Below are 21,588 nucleotides of genomic sequence, written 5' to 3'. Positions count from 1 at the left end.
TGATCAATCCATCACTCACTTCCTATCTGTCGTTGCCCACGGGAAGATTGTGATACATATATGGAACTGCAGCAATGAATCTGGCGTATATCATGTCGTTACATCGAGAGTTTCAGCAGGGGCAGAGTTTGAACAAACAGCAATGAAGGAACAGCGATAAATCTCCAAATCAAGAATCTGATGGGATCTCTTCAACTCTCCTTCTTCCACACCTATTGTAGTCACAGCGTAGTTGTCTTGGTTATATTTTTATACTGGTGTACATGTACTGGTGTATACTGGTGTTACGACAAGGAATGAAGATGGTAGTATTGGAGGCATTTAAGGAGAAAGAAATGGAGGGTTATGCTGATGAGGTTCAGTGAAGATGGTCAGGAGGAGTCAAGGCATCAAAGGACATGGGCCAAGTGCTGGAAAATGGGATTAGAATAGTGATGTTGTTGTTTTTGACTGGCATGGATGCAATGGACCAATGGGCCTTTTTCTATGCTGTGGACATCTATGACTGTATGAGTCTCATCAGCAGTGTAGCGCCAGCACAGAGCTTTTGGGCCAAGTGGCTGTGTGTGAGGTAGCCTCTGTGTAGGTGGAGAGTAGGCAAGTTGCTGACTATTCAGATCAAATACTGTGTAGATGGATAGGGAATGCCGAGATGGAATAATAAGGTGGATTTGTCACTTACTGGAACGAGCTGCCAGCTTAGTTTATGTATCTGTCTCTGGTGGCCATACGGCAATATAGGAGAAATAAAAATAGAAAACGCTTGAAGCATTTAACGAGCCAAGGAGCATCTGTAAAGGGAGATATATCAGGTGAATGACCTTTCCCCAGAGGTGGAAGACATCATAACCAAACAGTTTTTAAGCAAATAGATCAAGGGCAAAGGGATGGAGGGAGGAGCAAGGTCACTCTCCACAACTTAATGCCTGGCCTCTTTCCAGTATTTACTGTTTTATGACAGATTCAAAGCACTCACAGTATTCAGGTTCGGTTAATCGATTTGGAGTGCATGCCTCTAGTGGTACAGAATAATTTAACGTTTCTTTTCACAGAATTTGACTCTCACTGGTCAGGCCAGCATTCATTACCCACCGGTGATTACCTGTGTGAAGGTGGTGAAGAGCTGTCTACTTGAGTTGTATTAATCCACATGGTTTTGGTAAATTCACAATGGTGTTAGGAAAGGAGCTCCCAGATTTTGACCCAGTGACAGTGAAGGAATGGCAATATATTTCCAAGCCGGAACGTGTGTTGGAGGGAAACTTGCAGGAGGTACAGTTCCCCTGTACCTGCTATCTTTTGGCAAAAGTATTGTCAAAGGAGACACTCATGTTTCCATTCTTCTTCCTTATCTGGTACACTGTACAAGTACACTTCGGGTACTTGCTCAATGCTATTTGCTTCCCCTCTTTTATCTCTCCCTGGGACCTGTAAAGCAAGCTGCTAACTCAGCTCACTATTTCCACAACCATAAGCGAACTCATGTCTTCACAGGAGAAAGTGAGGTCTGCAGATGCTGGAGATCAGAGCTGAAAATGTGAAAATGAAGAAGGGCTTATGCCCGAAACGTCGATTCTCCTGTTCCCTGGATGCTGCCTGACCTGCTGCGCTTTTCCAGCAACACATTTTCAGCTCATGTCTTCCACAGCCTTGTTGGATCTCACTGACATCTCTATGGTCTTCTACTTCTTGAGCTATCACCTCATTGAGTTCTAAGTCACTCAGGACTTGTTCCTTAGCCTAACGGTTTGGAAACTGCTTATAACAACACTTCTGCTGTTATCTGCTTTTTCAACATGCACAAATCTGTTTCTGACCCTTCCTCTTTCTCTCTGGGTCATAAAACCGAAGTCAGCAAATACTTGAACAACTATTCACTTTACACAATTAACATTCTGGTCATTTAGCTGAAATCACACAATGTTTTGGAAATGCTGTTGTAACTCAATGTTCAAAATGACTTTCTGAGCTTTAAGAAAGATCAGATTTTCACAGAACTCTAAAACTTAAAATCCATTTTCCTCCACTTTACTTCTCAAATAAAAATTACAATGTGCTACAAATCTTCACAACAAGATGGTCACAATACCTTACAGTCTACCCAGCCAGTTTTGGATATGGGAGGTCACTTTTCAAAAAAAGCTCATCAAATTCGCTCCTTGCCAGGTACCAGCAGACATCAGGTTCAGTGACAATTGGAGGTTTTGCGTTTCTACGGGGTGACACCAATGGCCCAGTGCCTACTCCATGGGTGGTGCCTGTTACCTCTGTGATGCGCTGCAACTGAGAGAGAGATTGCGTCTTCAGCAATCTCACGAGCCATTTGATTGGTTAGTTCAAAACAGCGGGCAAGCTTCCCATTTGCACGCCCACTTGGCATCAGTAATATCGGAAACTGGCGTGATGATGTGGAATTGCCAACCTAATTATCACCAATTTATGAATGAGTGATGGGTGAGAGGTGGGAGGGATGTCAGCCAAATTTGCAGCTATAAACTCCACTACAATGATTCCACTGCCTGCTCCACTCTGGATGGCTGGTGTGTTGTAGAAGGATGTAAGAATCTGAAAAGTTTAAGGTGATGCAAGATACATCACCAAACATCATAATATCACATGGACTTGGTTGGGAGGATATAGATTTGGATCTCAGTGAAGTAATACTTGGGTGGTCTCCTCACAATCTCAGTAATGCTTCATCAATCTTACCAGTGTAACACAATGTCTACCATGCAACAGACTATGTCTTGGTTAAGATAAGAGCCTTTTCTTGTTAGATGACCAAGTTTTTTTGCTTCTGCCTCACCCGTTTAAGCAGGTGATATGGATTGTTACCAGGAAAGAGGATGGCAGCAGTAAGTCCACCAGGTGGAGCTTTCCCCCATGAAGAACTGTGGTGAGGAACCATCTTAAAACAGATCACAGTGGCTGTCCGTTCTTATCTGAGATCTCTGCAGTGGGATCGAGAGTCAGCTCACTTCCAGGAGAGCTGCCTCTTGTGTTATTGCAGGACATTCAGCCGTATGGACAGAATTGTAAATGTGACGTGCTGTTTCCTACGTGTCACCTCTGCCCTCTCGTCCTCCCCCCCTTCCCACATGATACCGAATGAAACGTTTAGTGTCAGCAGAGTACTGGGGAAACATGGGCGAGCCTGGGAAGGGGGTGACTTTCCAGAGGGTGAAACCCACCATCAACTGTCAACGTTGCAGTTCCTGAAGGGTTTTAAAGAACCTCCCGGGCCAACAGGAACACCATACATCGGGCCCATGACTTTGTTGCCAAAGACCAGTGCCCATCTTCTACCAAGCCTTCCCTGGGTGGCAGTGTTCCCCCATTGCTGCCTCCTGGTGATGGGTTTTGCCACCAATGCTGTGGGGTAGCTGGAGATTTTGTTACAGCCTCTTCTCTTTTTCCGGAGGTTGTGAGAGTATTGGATGATAACCGTGGATTCTCCAGCAACTGAACTGTGGAAAGAAGGTGGATAGTCTAATGAGCTGCACCAGGGACTGACTTCACAGAACTGATGAGCAGAGAGAATCTCAACTTGGTCTATTTTCTGCAACTAAAGCCCCATCCAGTGCACCCAGGTCACTAAACCGTTCCCTCCTGAGCCTCCAAGTGAGTTGCCCTTGTCCTGCCCACCGTATTTCCTAACACTGCAGTGTCCAGCTTAGCAACATCAGTGAGCTCACACTCAACTACACAAAGCTAACATGCACACCACTCTCTACCACAACCTCCATGAACCAGTGCTGCAGGATAGGTGAGCGCTGCTGAATTTATCTTGGAGGCCTGGTGCAGTTGTAAAAGATTTCCTGACAATGGGCAATCGTGGCGTGCAGGCATATTACCATCACGGGTTGCTGTGAGGCCTGATATGGCAGAAACAAGAGCAGGTCAGAGGTTAGGAATGCTGCAGTGAGTAACTCACCTCCTGACTCCCCAGAGCCTGTCCACCATCTTCAAGGCAAGAGTCAAGTGTGTGCCGAAATGCTCCCCACTTGCCTGGATGGGTGCTCCAACAACACTCAAGAAGCTCAACACCATCCAGGACAAAGCAGCCTGCATGATTAGCACCACATTCACAAACACCTACTTCTTCCATCACCAAAGCTCAGTAGTAGCAGCACCTATAAGATGCCCTTCACCAAAGATCCTTAGACAGCACTTTCCAAACACTCAGCCACCCACCTCTCGAAGGATTAGAGCTGCAAATACATGGGAACACCATCACCCTCAAGTTTGCCTCCAAGCCAGTCACCATCCAAGCTTGGAATTATATTGGAAATAATTTCCTCACTGTCGCTGGGTCAAAATCCTGGCACTCCCTCCCTGATGGCACTGTTGATCTACCGACAGCACATGGACTGCAGTGGTTCAAGAAGGCAGCTCACCACCCCCTTTCCAATTGCAATAAATGCTGGCTCAACCAACATTGAGAGAGTTAAAAGAAACACACACCATGAACAGTACCTTGCAATGCAATCCCCCCCCACTCCCCCAATTGGAAATCAAAATTTCACATTCCACCTCAATCAGTCACCCAACATGCAGTCTGTTTTGATATAATTCAATAGTTTCATTCTTGTGTGATTCCCCCATTATAAGAAAATCGTGTAATAACAGCACCATTTAAACCAATGGGACTTCAATCATGTTATAGCCAATACAGGTAAGGAAAGTTCATGTTCTACACATAATGGTCTAAATCCTTCAATCACATTATAGCTAATTCACATTGCAGAAGCGCACATTGTAGCAGAACTGACTGTACCTGATTTCACACTGTCATGGGCTCCATAAACCCCCTTCCCCAACAATATGCACTGATCCCATCTCTGATCTAATCCTGGTTTCTGCAAATGTAAAATCAAGTGCAAAGCACTATGGTGATGGTGACTACAATTAGGTTATGTTTACTTTAGTGATGGAAAGGGATATGTATATACCGCAGGGCAAGAGTTATAGCTGGGAGAAAGTCAATTACAATGCAGTTAGGCAAGACTTAGGATGCATAAATCTGCAGGGGATGGGCACAATTGAAATGTGGAGCTTATTCAAGGAACAGCTACTGTGGGTCCTTGATAAGTATATACTGATCAGGCAGGGAGGAGGTGTTGTGCTTAGGAGCCATGGTTTACTAATGAAGTTGAATCTCTTGACAAGAGGAAGAAGAAGGTTTATGTTAGGATGAGATGTGATGGCTCAGTTAGGGTGTTTGAGAGTTACAAGTTAGCCGGGAAAGACCTAAAGAGAGAGCTATGAAAAGCCAGGAAGTGACATGAGAAGTCGTTGGCGGATATGATCAAGGAAAATCTTAAAGCTTTCTATAAATATATCAAGAATAAAAAAATGACTAGAGTAAGATTAGGACAAATCAAGCATAGTAGTGAGAAGTTGTGCGTGGAATTAGAGGAGATGAAGAAGTGCTAAATTAATGCTTTTTGTCAGTATTCAACTGGAAAAAGACAATGTGGTCGAGGAGAATACTGAGAAACAGGCTACTAGACTAGATGGGATTGAGGTGCATAAGGAGGAGGTGTAAGTAATTCTGGAAAGTATGAGAATAGATAAGTCCCCTGGGCCGGATGGGATTTATCCAAGGATTCTCTGGGACACCAGGGAGGAGATTGCAGAACCTTTGGCTTTGATCTTTATGTTCGCCATTGTCTACAGGAATTGTACCAGAAGACTGGAGGAGAGCAAATGTTGTCCCCTTGTTCAAGAAGGGGAGTAGAGACAACCCTGGTAATTATAGACCTGTGAGCCTTACTTCAATTGTTGGTAAAGTGTTGGAAAAGGTTATAAGAGATAGGATTAATAATCATCTAGAAAGGAATAAGTTGATTAGCGATAGTCAACACAGTTTTGTGAAGAGTAGGTCGTGCCTCACAAACATTATTGAGTTCTTTGAGAAGATGACCAAAGAGGTGGATGAGGGTAAAGTGGTTGATGTGATGTATATGGATTTCAGTAAGGTGTTTGATAAGGTTCCTCACGGTAGGCTATTGCACAAAATACGGAGGCATGGGATTGAGGATGACTTTGCGGTTTGGATCAGAAATTGGCTAGCTGAAAGAAGACAGAGGGTGGTGGTTGATGGGAAATATTCATCCTGGAGTTCAGTTACTACTGGAGTACCACAAGAATCTGTTTTGGGTCCACTGTTTGTCATTCTATAAATGATCTGTATGAGGCCATAGAAGAATGGGTTAGTAAATTTGCAGATGACACTAAGGTTGGTGGAGTTGTGGATAGTGATGAAGGATGTTGTGGGTAATAGAGAGACATAGATAAGCTGCAAAGCTGAGCTGAGAGGTGGCAAATGGAGTTTTATGTGGAAAAGTGTGAGATGATTCACTTTGGAAGGAGTAATAGGAATGCAGAATACTGGGCTAATGGTAAGATTCTTGGTCATGTAGCTGAGCAGAGAGATCTCGGTTTCCAGGTGCATAGATCCTTGAAAGTTGCCACCCAGGTTGATAGGGTTGTTAATAAGGCATATGATATGTTAACTTTTATTGGTAGAGGGATTGAGTTTCAAAACCATGAAATCATGTTGCAGCTGTACAAAACTCTGGCATGGTCACATTTGGAGTATTGAATACAGTTCCGGTCACCACATTATAGGAAGGATGTGGAAGCTTTGGAAAGAGTTCAGAGGTGATTTACTAGGATGTTGCCTAGTTTGGAGGGAAGATCTTATGAGGAAAGGCTGAGGGACTTGAGGCTGTTTTCATTAGAGAGAAGAAGGTTAAGAGGTGACTTAATTGAGACATGAGATAATCAGAGGGTTAGATAGGGTGGACAGGGAGAGCCTTTTTCCTCAGATGGCGATGGCTAGCATGAGGGGACATAGCTTTAAACTGAGGGGTGATAGATACAGGATGTCAGAGGTAGTTTCTTTGCTCAGAGAGTAGGAGAGATGTGAACGCACTGCCTGCAATAGTAGTAGACTTGGCAAGTTTAAGGACATTTAAATGGTCATTGGATAGGCATAGGGATGAAAATGGAATAGTGTAGGTTAGATGGGCTCCAGATTGGTTCCACAGATTGGCGCAACATTGAGGGCTGAAGGGTCTGTACTGCGCTGTAATGTTCCATGTTCTATGTCCTACAGTTTAGTCTTTGTCACTTGTGTCCCTCGGTTTCCTGACTGGTTTGACTTGTTGGGAATCTTGTGACTCACCTGGTTCCATTAGGTGAGAGCTGGGTGGCAGTGCAAAGCAGGTGAGGTTGAAGTGAATGTTAAATTGGAGACCTGACCGAAAAAGACAACTGATGGAATTGAAATTAAATTCATACGAATCTCAGATGGCAGCTATCAACAATTGCTGGAAAGATTCATCTGGCCTCCAATTACCTATTCAGGCAGAAAATCTGCCATTCATGCTTGGTATGTGACTCCAAGGCCAGAGCGAAGTAGTTGACCCTGAAATACCCCCAGCAATCACTCTGTTCAACAGCAATTAGGGATGAACTACAAATGGCCCATATCCGATGTAAAAATAAATAAGAAAAAATCAGGAAAATAATCAGGCACCATAAAGCTAGCATTGCTGCCCCCAGTGGTGTGATTAATTGTACATTGAGTGACAATCCAATTTTGCCCAGATTATGCATACTGTACACAGCTTTTCCTTCATTGTGTATTCTGTACAGTCTTAATGCATTGTCTTGGTATACACAAACTGAAAGAAACCTGAAAAAATGTACAATTTCCATAAAGACTGGCTTCTTTTTCTGTGCCATTCTAGTGTGGATTATCTGCAAATTTGAAATGCTTAACGCCAACCAAATAGAAAAGCAGGACTCCAAAGCAGAAATTGTGAGTCTTCCTGCAATATTTAATGTCCCTTCCCCATCAGAATCGTAGGATTCCGTACTTACCAACGTGATGGGAGAATATAAGAACACAAGAAACAGGAGCAGGAGTAGGCCATCTGTCGTGTTGAGCCTGCTACGCCATTCAGTAAGATCGCGGTTGAACGTTACATGGACTCAGCTCCACTTACCCACCCGCTCACTGTAACCCTTAATGCCTTTACTGTTCAAAAATCAACCTTTGCCTTAAAAACATTCAACGAGGTAGCCTCAACTGCTTCGGAGGGCAGGGAATTCCATAGATTCCCAACTCTCTGGGTGAAGAGGTTCCTCCTCAACTCAGTCCTAAATCTGCTCCCCCTTATTTTGAGACGATGCCCCCTAGTTCTAGTTTCACCCGCCAGTGGAAACAGCCTCCCTGCTTCTATCTTATCTATTCCCTTCATAATTTTATATGTTTCGATAAGATCCCCCCTCATTCTTTTAAATTCCAATGAATATAATCCCAGTCTACTCAGACTCTCCTCATAAGCCAACCCCATCAACTCCAGAATCAACCCAGTGAACTACCTCTGCACCCCCTCCAGTACGTCCTTTCTCAAGGGGAAATCAGAGATAAAAGACCCCTTTCAGAGTGCTCTGAGAGTAATCACGTTTTACTTGACCTGTAATTTTTTTCGGTGCCAGTCGTCCTGTTGGGCGCTAACATTAGAAAAGTTCAATTTTTAATTGTTAAGACTAATTGAGAATGTAATGGATTAATCCCGACTTGCCTGTCATTTCCAGGAATGGGCAGACACGTGTTGCCGGGGGCTACGGAGTGCTCATGCCTACGTACTGGTTTACGACATCTGCTGCTTTGACAGCTTCGAATACATCAAAACAATCCGACAACAAATATTAGACACAAGGTAAGAGGAGTTTAACATGAATCTAACCCACTGTATTCCTGACCCTGTAACACATGTGTGTGCATATCTCTGGGAGCACTTTCACCAGCAGCTTTGTGGGTTTGAACGACCCTTCACAAACTCAGTCAGTAAGTTCAGACTGACTCTCCATGTGGCACTGTGGGGATGCTACTCTGGTGACAGCGTTGAACTTTGAGTGGGACATTCAGCCTGCTGAGGCGGATACAAAAAATCAATGTATTATTTCAAAGAGCAGGGGAGTCTTCCTGGTCATTCTTCATAAAATACCCCCCTAGCAGATCATTATCTTCCTTCTGTTTGTGAGAGCTTGCTGTGCGCTGATTGGCAACTGTGTTCCCATCAGACCTCACTTTGATGGTGAGGCTTATTGGTGGGAAAGGCTTTGGGGCACCTGATCATAAAATCCCTACCATGTGGAAGTACGCCACTTGAGTCCACACTGACCCTCCAAAGAGCATCCCCACCCAGATCCTTTCCACTAGCCAATCCCTGTAAGCCTGCATTCCCCATGGCCATTCTACCTAAGCTGCACATCCCTGGACAATCTAGCATGGCCAGTCCACCATGCACATCTTTGGATTGTGGGAGGAAACCCCCACAGACACGGGGAGAATGTGTAAACTCCAACAGACAGTCACCCGAGGCTGGAATCGAACCTGGGCGCACTGAGGCAGCAGTGCTACTCCTGACGTTGTTTCTATCCTTATTTTGTAATTTCCGATATAAGGCATTGTCTCTGTACAAATCCCTGTAAAGCCGGAAGGAGTGGGAGATGGTCAGATACAGTATCTGTCCAATCCATTCCTTCAAGCCTTCCCCATGTATCCTAGCCCTGATGACTGACAAAGAGACAGACAGACTGACAGACAGACAGGAAGAATCAATCTGCTCCTGCAAGACAACTTAATTCTTGCTCGGATTGTGGCAAATTCTAAGCTTCATTTCAGAACCTTCAGCTGTATGATGTAATGACAGAGACTGGGTAAATCCGATTTTAATGAGGGCCAACATCAAACCATAACCTTCCGTAGCACTTTTAAGAGGTAACAATCATCCAGTTTCTTATTCTGAGAGTTCACTTCTCACAGAACATTGAGAGGCTGCACATAATAGTAAAGAGGAAGAGATGGCCTGCGATCATTATGATTCTCGTAAACGAGGGCCTTCACTGTAGCTATACCTGTACTTCCCTGCAACCAATGGAGGAACCCAAAGGTTATACCCATTGTTCATGTGATGGAGGCAGCAGTCAGTGAGGCCAGGGACAATCTAAAAGATATTGATCACAGGAATGTAAGCTGATAAATTGTGTACCAGTTGCATCTCATTTTGATGATGCAGTTTTCTTTTGGGGATTAATTGATTTGGTTCTGTCTTGTGAAGAGAAGGCAAAAAAGCTTGGTTTTGCCAACAATCAGAAAACATGATATATAGTAATCACAGAGCATCCCAAATGTTTTACACCAGTCAGGTGCGATCATATTGTAATGTACAATGTGTGCTCTGTAAGGTTTCACAACAACAATGTCATGGAAGGCCACCTGTTTTAGTAATGATGTGGAGGGGCTTGTGTTAGACTGGGGTGGACAAAGTCAGAAGTCAAATGACACCGGGTTGTAATCCAACAGGTTTGTTTGAAATCACAAGCTTTCGTCCTGACTTCATCTGATGAAGGAGCAGCGCTCTGAAAGCTTGTGATATCAAATAAATCTGTTGGACTATAACCTGGTGTTATGTGACATCTGAATCTGTTTTAGTGGTCAGTTCAGTTACACATGTTGAGCAAGTCACTCAGAGAATTCTCCAGCTTTTCTTTGAATATTGCCATGGGATCTTTGATGTCCATAGAGAGCTGGTGGTCTTGTTGCAAACACTGAAGATTCCTCCTCAGAAATCTGAGGGCTGTGTTTATTTTGCATGTTATCTCTGGGCAATAAGGGATGGGCAATAAGTGCTGGTCTAGCCAGCAATGCCCTAATCCTATGAATGATTAAAACAATTCTGCTAAATGTGGATTCCCAATTGAAATTTGTTTAAAAGATGAATTTCCAGTTAAGTTTCTTTGGTTACCCATTGGAAAATTGGATTACAGAACTTAAAGTTATCTAGTACAGGATTGTTTTTGTTGGTAATACAACATAACACAGCAATCTTTGGTAATTAAAGCCAACACGCTTTGGTCCTACCAATTTTCCAATTATAGATGATCATCTTGCAGTGAACTGATATCATCCTGAGTTTTTACTGAAGGATAAGATGATGAGGAATTTCTTCACTTGAAAAGTGGTGAATCTTGGGAATTCTCTGCTCCAGCGTGCTGCGGAGGCTCAACTATTGAATCCTTTCAAGACAGAGGTCGACATATTTCTACATATTGAAAACATCAAGGGATATGGAATAATGTGAGCAAATTGTGTTGTTGTTGAAGAACAGCCATGGTCTCACTGAGTAGCAAAGTGGACTTGGAAGGGCTGAATGGCCTACTGTCTGGGGTAGCACAGTGGCTCAGTGGTTACCACAGCTGCCTCATAGCAACAAGGACTTGAGTTTGCTTCCACCCTCAGCAGCTGTTTGTGTGGAGTTTGTACATTGTCCCTGTGTCTGCTTGGGTTTCCTCCCACAGTCCAAAGGTGTGCAACTTAGGTGGACTGGCCATGCTAAATTGCCCCTATTGCCCAGGGATGTCCAGCATAGGTGGATTACCCATGGTAAATGTAGGGCTATGGGGATAAGGTGGGTAGAATGCTCTTTGGTGGATTGGTGTGGACCCAGTGGGCTGAACGATCCCACGTTATAGAGGGTCTATGATTCTTGCCACTAAAATTGCTATCTCCATCATTGGACTTTTTCGCCACATTTCTTCCAATCTTCATAACTTTCAATTTTCTAACATTCATTTTCATTCCATAAGCTTTTACCGCTCACCCTGTTTGTTAGTATTTGTGGATCTTCTGCTGAGCTAGTCCTTCTGATCTGGTTGTCTATAAATCACACAACCTGCCTCAATTGATCTCCTACTTTGACACTTTCATGTATTTCAATGAAGCTTCTTTTACTGTGAATAAAAAACGATGGTGACAGTGGAGATACTTATCATACCCTGCGCCCACCTACACCAAATGCTATTCTGTTTGTAACTGTCTGCCCCATGTATAGTCCGCAATGATCCTCTCAACTTTCCAATCAACTCTGAACACTTCCAACACTTTCAAATGCTTTAGCAGATTACCAGGTCAGAAGCTTTTTGCCACCCACAATGTAAGTGTACAGTTTGCTCAGCCCCAGGAACAGCCAGAGGAACAGCCTAAGTTGATGGATATTTCACTGTTTGTTTCAAATATACGGGAGCTTTTAGAGTGTGTGACCTTACATGGAATGGGGAAGGGTAGGAGGACATGGCACAATGTAACATTTCCCAGGAGCAATAAGCAGAGATATCAGATATATTGAGTTGCTATCTTTCAGTAAAAAGAAAAAATCTATTAGGTCAACTCTCATATTTCTTCATTCCAGAGATAAAACCCCGTAGTCCAGGATATATATGGATATAACATTAATTTTCTTCAAATGGATTCTGGTCATTAGAAATCAATAGTGGTGCTCCAGGCTTGCCTGACATCCCTCTTGGCTCTATTGGAAGGTTGAGACTTTGAGACTGCCTCAAAGCCTTGAGCTCAAACTTCAGAGCAGGGCTGAAGAAGTACCCTGTTGCTAGAGGTTGCTGTTTCGTGGTGTGATGCCTAAGCAAGGCCCCATCCGACTCTTCTTCCATCTTTGAGCTATGTATCAGGTTCCATGGCACAATGGAACAAGGGAGCTTTCGCAGCATCCTGACTCATAACATCCAAAACAGATTGTTCGGTCATTTGACTCGTTCCTACATTTGAGACCTTGGTGTGTGCAAATTGATCAGCATAGAACAGTAACAGTTTGGTTTGAAGCACTTCAACATGCCTAGAGATTGTGAAAGGTACTATATAAATGCAAGTCTTCCTTCTAAAACCTCAGTATAATACAGTTTAAAAGCTTACAGTGATTATGTTTGTTGGGAAGTCATGTTGAGGATGTACAGGACATTGATGAGGCCTCTTCTAGAATACTGTGTCTAGAACTAGTTGCCCAGTTATAGGAAGGATATTATTAAACTGGAGAGGGTTCAGAAGAGATGTACCAGAATATCGATGGGTATGGAAGGTTTGAATTACAAAGAAAGGCTGGATATAGAGTCATAGAGTCATGGAGATTTACAGCATGGAAACAGACCCTTCGGTCCAACCCGTCCATGCCGACCAGATATCCCAATCCAATCGAGTCCCACCTGCCAGCACCCGGTCCATATCCCTCCAAACCCTTCCTATTCATATACCCATCCAAATGCCTCTTAAATGTTGCAATTGTACCAGCCTCCACCACATCCTCTGGCAGCTCATTCCATACACGTACCACCCTCTGCGTGAAAACGTTGCCCCTTAGGTCTCTTTTATATCTTTCCCCTCTCACCCTAAACCTATGCCCTCTAGTTCTGGACTCCCTGACTCCAGGGAAAAGACTTTGTCTATTTATCCTATCCATGTCCCTCATAATTTTGTAAATCTCCATAACGTCACCCCTCAGCCTCCAACGCTCCAGGGAAAACAGACCCAGCCTGTTCAGCCTCTCCCTGTAGCTAGATCCTCCAACCCTGGCAACATCCTTGTAAATCTTTTCTGAATTCTTTCAAGTTTCACAACATCTGTCCGATAGGAAGGAGACCAGAATTGCATGCAATATTCCAACAGTGGCCTAACCAATGTCCTGTACATCTGCAACATGACCCAACTCCTGTACTCAATATTCTGACCAATCAAAGAAAGCATACCAAATGCCTTCCTCACTGTCCTATCTACCTGCGACCACAGAGGGTGGTTCGCGCGTGGAATGAATTTCTGGAGGAGCTGGTGGATGTGGGTACAATTGCAACATTTAAAAGACATTTGGATAAATACATGAGTAGAAAAGGTCTGGAGGGACACATGGGCCGGAAGCAGGCAGATGGGACTAGTTTAGTTTGGGATTCTGTTCAGCATGGACTGGTTGGACCAAAGCGTCCGTTTCCGTGATGTATGACTCAATGTTGAGGGACAGCAGAAGAAAGAATGGCAAAAACATGACTATGAAGGGATCAAATGAGAACGTATGTAACATCCCACCCCAGGGAAACTTCATGTCAGTAAGGGAGGTTGTAACATTATACAACCGAGGAATGGGAAGCCATGGATACTGATAGGACAGCAGGAAAGTAAACAACAATCAGATGGATGCATAAGATAATGTTAAGAGTGTGAGAAATCCTCCTGTGAGTAAAAACAAGAAGCAATTGGGCAAAGACACAGAACTAATTGTGACAAATGTGTTTCAATTATCAGCCCGAGGAAAAGTGTTCAACTCTATGCCTTGTAATTGAATTCAGCTGAAGTTTAGTCTAAAACATAACACAGATTTTGCCCCTTGGAGTCTTGCTGTAAATGGTGTAAATGTCATATCTGAAAAGACTAATGTGGTCTGCTCAAATCATGGGGTGCTGTGATGACATCATTCTATTTGTGTGTAACAATGCTGCAGGTCCATATTGAACACTGCATGCATTGCAATCAGCTTCAATTAAACCACAAAGTCAAAGAAAGAGTAAAACAAGGGCAAATGAGAAAAGAGTTTGAAAAATAAAATAGATCTGCAATAAAAATGACATAATTGGTAAAAGAATTGTGTACCAAATCTGTATGTCCCCACCAAAATCCAAGTGTCCTAATCTGGCCACTTTCGCAGGTGGTGTAGATGCCAGACTAGGCCACACTTTCTGTGGCTTTCTAATCTGGTTTGTTATTTGAAAAATATTCCACACAATGTCATAACGTGAGAACCACAGGACAGACCTGGGCTGCCATGAGCAAAATCTGTTTGCTGCTCTGGAGATCCTATTTCCCAACTCCCTCTTCTTCATTTTGAGTTCGCATTGCAATCACCGCCTTCCTGATGCTACCTATCAGTTTCTGATGACGGTGACACTGCTGAGAGGATGCTTATCTTCCATCCAGGGCTATCACACTCTCCATTTCTGACAATCAGCTGCTGATTGTCCGTGTCCTCGACATCTTTCAACTGATTAGCTCCATCCAGCAAAGAGACTTTCTTCAGACTCTGTACGGCAAGCAAATCAGCATCACTGTCCATCTCTTGCAGGATCTTCTCTTTAACTGGGAATAATGTTGCTTCATAAGGTAGATGATTCCTGAGTCTAATAGCTTAATCAGACTGTTGGTGATTCAGGGTGAAATACAAGTTCAGAATTCCCCAGGCCATACAGTGAGTTTATTTAGAATCTAGAGAACTCTGCTTGATCCATGATTCCACACATGCAACTATTCAAAAAATAAATGCCAGAAGTCGTGTAAATGGTTTTATTTGCATTATAAACCTCAAGCAGCTGGTGAGCTCCACTTAAACAGCAAAGATTCTGCAATTTTCCAAGCACTAATCCATTTCTTGGAGTGTATAAAACTGTATAAAACCAGTGAAGATAATATTTATAGGAACATAAGAAATAGGACCATTAGCACATTAGTGGGAGATGGTGGTGCATTGGCAATGTCACTGGGCTAGTATCTTAGAAACCCAAGCTGATGCTTTGAGGGGCATGGGTTTGAATCCCACCACATTGTGGAATTAGAATTCAATATATAAAACAAAAACAAATTGTAACCATTGTTGTAAAGTGCCATTTGGTTCACCAATATTATTTAGGGTATGAGATCAGTCATCATTTCCTGATCTGGCTTCCAGCTCCGTGCTCAACTCATAACTGTCCCTCTGACATTGCCCGAACAAGCCACTCAGTTCAAGATGGGCAAAAAATGCTGGTTCAACCAGTGTTACGCACATCCATGAACAAAATTTAAACAACAAATTAATCCCTCATGTATGCTCCACCGGTCAATTCGATCATGACAACATAAACAGGACAACATGTTATAACAAATTTGTAGATGGAAATAGATAAATTGAGTGTTGTGCAAAACTGTGGCAGATGAAGCATAATGTAAGAAAATAAGTAATAGTAATAAAATAAGTAATAGTAATAGCAGAGAATTAATTAAATGGAGAATGCCTGCAGAATTCCCAGGTGCAGAGTCATAGAGCTGTACAGCACGCAAACAGATTCTTCGGTCCAATTTGTCCATGCCAGCCAGATATCCTAAATTAATCTAGACCCGTTTGCCAGCATTTGGCCTATATCCCTCTAAACCCTTCCTCTTCATAACATTCCATACATGCACACCCTCAGCGTTTTACAAATCTCTGGAGCAAGGAGGACTGGAACCCAAGGTACTGGTAGCTATCTCAAGGTGAGTGATTTAATGCAGCTGATTGGATTGTTCGGCTAGTTAAAGTAACTCCTAGTTGCCACCTTAATTGGTCAGCAGTTGCATACAGGCCAGATAAGGCAAGGATTTCAAATTTCCTTCACTGAAGGATATTAGTCAAACAAGTATGTTATGTCTTTTTTTTAACCAAATTTTGAAACTGAATTCAAATTCTCATGACATTTTGATTAAATTCTGTTATTAAATTCAGGCCCACGGATTACTAGTTCAGAAAAATAAGCACAACATTACTGTACATTTTTTCTGTACATAGATGGTAATTAGCCTTTAGGTAATTGTACCAAAAGAGGTAACAAGATCCAAACAGCTTCAAGCTGCTGGCAAGATGGATATGTGGTCTGACAGTTAGAATCCTGCACATCTACCTTTCCTGAAACTTGCATATGACTTAAAATTGTTGTCTTCCAAGTGATATTAATGCCGCTGTATATGACTGAAAGGTTTATCGGACAACTCTACCTAACCCACACCCAGAGGGCCTCTATCTGTATTGGGGTAGACTACATCCTGTCCTCACTCTCCACCCCAGTAGCTTTCACATTCAAATGGTCTTTTCCTACTATTTTCACCCCTTATAGCTACATGCCACCCACAAATACATCTTCCTGCCCGTTCCCTGACAGCACTCCACAGGGATTCATTCCACTACAACAGTCTGGCATACTCCTCAATCTAACAAACTACCTCTGACATACATCTTTTCTTGAATCAGCACACATTGTTCTAGATGTGGTTATAGAGTCAGACAGCATAGAAACAGGACCTTCGATCCACAGCGTAAAGAGCTTGCTGAACTGATCCACTAATAAATGTTGTCAGAATCTATGATGACTAGTGAAGTATTAAGATCACATTAGATTTCTAATATTTCAGGAATTTACCCATTTATCCATATATTCATTGATGAAAATCTTGTCTGTCATGGTAATGATCCAGAAGGGAGGCATGGTGGCTCAGTGCTTATCACTGCTGCCTCACAGTGCCACACTTGAGTTCGATTCCAGCCTCGAGCGACTGTCTGTGTGGAGTTTGCACATTCTCTGCGTGGGTTTCCTCCAGGTACTCCAGTTTCCTCCCACAGTCCAAAGATGTGCAGGTTAGGTGAATTAGCTGTGCTAAGTTGTCCATAGTGTTCAAGGATGTGTAGGTTAGGTGCATTAGTCAGGGGTAAATATAGGTTAGGGAAATGGGTCTGGGTGGGTTACTCTTCGGAGGGTTGTGTGAACATGTTGGGCAGAGAACCCTGTTTCCACACCTTGGGGACTTGGTGTCATGTTTCAGTTATACAAAGCACTGTGAAACTTGGTGTGGAAAGTCTCTGTTATGAGGAGAGACTGGGTTTATTTTTTCCTGGGGTAGAGGAGGCTCAGGGTGGGATCTGATTGAGGTATACAAAACTATGAGAGGAACAAGCAGGATAGATTGTGAGAATCTGTTCCCTATGGCAGACATGACTAAGACCAGAGGGCACAAGGTTAAGGTGAGGAGTAAGTGGCTTAGGGGAGATCTGAGGAATTTTTATTTCAGCCAGAGGGTGGTATAAATATGGAACCCGCTGCCTGAGAGGGTAATGGAGGCAAGTACCCTCACCAATTTTATGAAGTATCTGGATGAATACTTAAAATGCCAGGCTGTAGTAGGCAATGGACCAAGGGCAGGTACATGGGATTAGTGAGATTTGGTGGTTTGTTGGTCAGCATAGACACTGTGGATCAAAGGTCCTGTTTCTATGCTGTCTGACTCTATAACCACATCTAGAATAATGTGTGATGATTCAAGAAAAGATGTGTGTTGGAGGTAGTTTGTTAGATTGAGGAGCACGCCAGTCTGTTGTAGTGAAATGAATCCCTGTGGAGCGCTGTCAGGGAAGGGGCAGGAAGATGTATTTGTGGGTGGCATGTTGCTATTAGGAAAAGAATAATTTGAATGTGGAAGCTGCTGGGGTGGAGAGTGAGGACAGGGTCTACCCTACCCCAATACTGATAGAGGCTCCCTGAGTGTGGTTTATGTAGAGTTCTCTTTCAGTCACCTCCATTTTCAGCTTCCACAGGGCCCGTACTCTTGACCCACTTCTCTCACACTCCTACACTCCCTCACTCCCCAAAGGAAGCTTACAGTGCATTCACAGGAGGGACACCTTCTCCTCCTTCGTCACTGTTTCAGTCCCCACACACACATTCCAGATGAAGCAACGTATTACTTATGTTTCTTTTAGTTGAGTCCACTGTATTCATTGCTCACAGTACGTTTTTCTTTACAGTGGTGAGGCCAAACGTAGATGGGTGAGCACTTTTCGAAACATCTCCTCCTTGAGCTTCCAGCTGCTTGCCATTTCCTTGCTCTCAAGCTAACCTTTCTGTGCAGTATTCCAGCAGTGCTTCATGCCAGCTGGAGGAGCAGCACCTCATTTTCCAATTACACACTTCACAGCTTTCAGGACATACCACTGAGTTCACCAGCCTCAGAGCATCAACAGTGCCCTCTATTTTGAGTACACATCCTCCGCCCTCCCTTCTCCCTACATCTTGTTGGCATGGGTTTGCTTTCAGCAGAGCTGACCTATTTTCTACTATTTACACTCACAATTAACACCGATTTTGCATCTCAACATCTCCCTTATTACCATTAGCACTCCCTTTGTCTCTTGCTCTGGGTACCCTAATCATCTTTACACTCGCTTGTTCTCACATGGTATCAATAGCATAAAATCCACCATTGTCCGGTTCTGAGGAAGTGTCACTGGGCCCAACGCGTTAACTATGATTTTTCTCCACAGGTGTTGCCTGACCTGCTGAGCTTTTCCAGTAATTTCTGTTTTTGTTTCTGACTTCCAGCAGCCGCACTGCTTTCTCTTCTTATTGTCCACCCCACCTTCGGTTCCAAAGAAAGACTTGAAACAATAACTTAGTTTCGCAGTTAACTCTGAAACCTAGCATTTTCCCTCAGATCTCCTGCATCTACAGTATCTTTATTTTATTTCAGTAGATAACTTCTTGTTAGGCAAAGGCATCAAAGGTCTCCAATGATAGATGAGAATATGGAGTTTGAAACACTAACAGATTATACATGATCTTATTTATGGTAGAGCAGGCTTAATGGGCCAAATGGCCTCCTCCTACTCCTAATACACATATTTGCAAAGTCACATGACTAATCTTCTATCTGAGCTATACCTTACCACACAATCCAACATTATCAAACGCTTTTGGAAAATGCAAATACACTACATCCACTACATTACCCTTATCCTCATAAGATTCTAACAGGTTGCTCAATTCCCCCAATCATGAATCCTTGTTCACTCCACACAATATGTCATGATCTTCTAAGCTATGTTCCTAAAAAGATGCTAATATTTTCCTGAAGACAATACCAGGCCTACAATTCTCTGTTTGCTATCTCCTTCCTTCCATGCGTATGAGGATAATTCTTGCTGTATCCAATTCACAGAATTCTAGATCTAGGGAATTATGAAACATCAAAGCCAATGTATTCATGATTTATCAAACTACCTCTTTTATAATCTTACAATGTTGACTGACAGACCAAGGGATTTTGTAGGTTTTAGTCCCATTCATTTCTACATTATCAATTTATGCAATAATATTAATTTTAACCTACTAACTTTCCCAAATCTCTGATCCCTGCCACTAAATCCAGAACTTGCTAAGTGTCTTATGCCATGAAAACTAGCAACATTTGTTTAACATCTCACCCACATCATTATTTCTCCTGACTCTGCCTCCTAACATCCCAGATTTACTCTTGCTGATCTCTTCCATGTTACATATCTAGAATCTTTACGGTGTGGAAGTAAGCCCTTTGAATTCACACCAATCCTCCGAACAGAATCCCACACAGACCCATCCCTCTATCTATAGCCATGCAATTCCCATGACTAGTCCACCTAGCCTGTACATCCCTTTACAGTGTAGGTAATTTTGCATGGTCAATCCACCTAACCTGAACATTTTCAGACACAGGGAGTACAAGCAAACTCCACACAGACAGTCACCCGAGGGCGGAATTGAACCTGGAACCCTGGTGCTGTGAGGCAGATGTGCTAACCACTGAGCCACTCTCTGTCGATTTATCTATACACTAATATAATTGTTTTAGAGTTTGGATTTTTAACTGGTGACAAGCATGCTTTGATCCATGTGTATGAGGGGATTTATTGATTAATTTCTCCGTATTTCTCGAGCCATGGTTTTTAAAAATACAGTATGACAGAGTGAGTTCCAGAGGTATTAATGGGAATTTGTTTGCATTGTGGGAGAGTTTTATGAGTGGAAGAGTAAGCAGTGGAGATCATTAACCTGCTTTCAGTTAGCAAGATCAGGAATTGACTTGTTTTTGCTAAGGAGAATTCCATAACTTCATGCAGCATCTTCATGTGGATGACATACCATTCCTTTCACTTCAGTCGTGTCAGCATCTAATAGGTCATTGAGACCACAGCAGAGGCTAGAGCAGTGAAAGTAATGATAGACTTACATAACTGAAGACTGCATTTGTTGATTCAATGCCCATGCCACCCAGAGGTCTTCAAAAGGCTTTTGTTTTCTTTACCTTCCTCTGTGTCAAAGTGCCACCCTAATACCTACTACTGTGGTGGAGAGAGCCTGCTGGTTGGTACACCCTGGTAGCATCCTCTGGGGGCTTGGAGTTTAGAGCTTAGAGGACCCCAGCCTGAAGCCAGGGTCTTACAGCGGTGCACCTTCCTTGGCCTGAGCTTCTGCAGGTGATGGGGTCACTGGGGTTTGAGTTTGAGCTTGATTTATTGTTGTCACACCCTCTGAGACACAGTGAAAAGTGTTGTTTTGCATGCTCTACAGGCAGATCATACCATACAGAGTGCATCAGGATAGCAGAACAGAGGGCAGAATACAGTGTTACAGCTGCAGAGAAGGTGCGGAGAGAGAGAGATCAACATTAACATTTGAGAGGTCTGTTCATTAGTCTGGTAACAGCGGGGAAGAAGCTGTTCTTGAATCTGTTCGTACACGTATTCACACTTTTATATCTTCCACCCGAGGAAAGAGGTTGAATGAGAATATAGCCAGGGTGGGAAGGGTCTTTGATTATATTGGTTGCTTTCCTGAGGCATCAGGAAATATAGATGGAGGCAATGGATGGAAGGCTGTTTTGTGTGATGGACTGGGCTGTGTTCACCACTCTCTGTAGTTTCTTGTGGGCTTGGGAAGAGGAGTTGCCATACTATGCTGTGATGCATCCAGATAGAATGCTCTCTATGCTGCACCATAAAAACTGATAATACTCTTTGTGGACATGCTGAATTTCCTTAGCCTCCTGAGGAAATAGAGGCATTGTTGTGCTTTCTTGACCGCCATGTTGATATGGATAGACTAGGACAGATTGTTAAAGATCATCACTCCCAGGAACTT

General features: G+C 43.1%; 1 protein-coding gene across 5 annotated transcripts in view; it reads left to right on the top strand.

The window, feature by feature from the left end:
* LOC122563837 (ras-like protein family member 10B) overlaps positions 1–21,588 on the top strand; it is a 201,625-nt gene that overhangs the window by 90,348 nt on the left and 89,689 nt on the right. For all 5 annotated transcript variants that reach the window (XM_043718028.1, XM_043718027.1, XM_043718030.1 and 2 more), the window contains exon 3: positions 8,614–8,738. In XM_043718028.1, the coding sequence (XP_043573963.1) occupies positions 8,614–8,738 (125 nt within the window). The remainder of the gene's footprint in view (positions 1–8,613; positions 8,739–21,588) is intronic.

The sequence above is a fragment of the Chiloscyllium plagiosum genome, chromosome 28, assembly GCF_004010195.1.
Source record: "Chiloscyllium plagiosum isolate BGI_BamShark_2017 chromosome 28, ASM401019v2, whole genome shotgun sequence".
Classification (NCBI taxonomy): domain Eukaryota; kingdom Metazoa; phylum Chordata; class Chondrichthyes; order Orectolobiformes; family Hemiscylliidae; genus Chiloscyllium; species Chiloscyllium plagiosum.
This window is presented reverse-complemented; position numbering and strand designations above follow the sequence as displayed.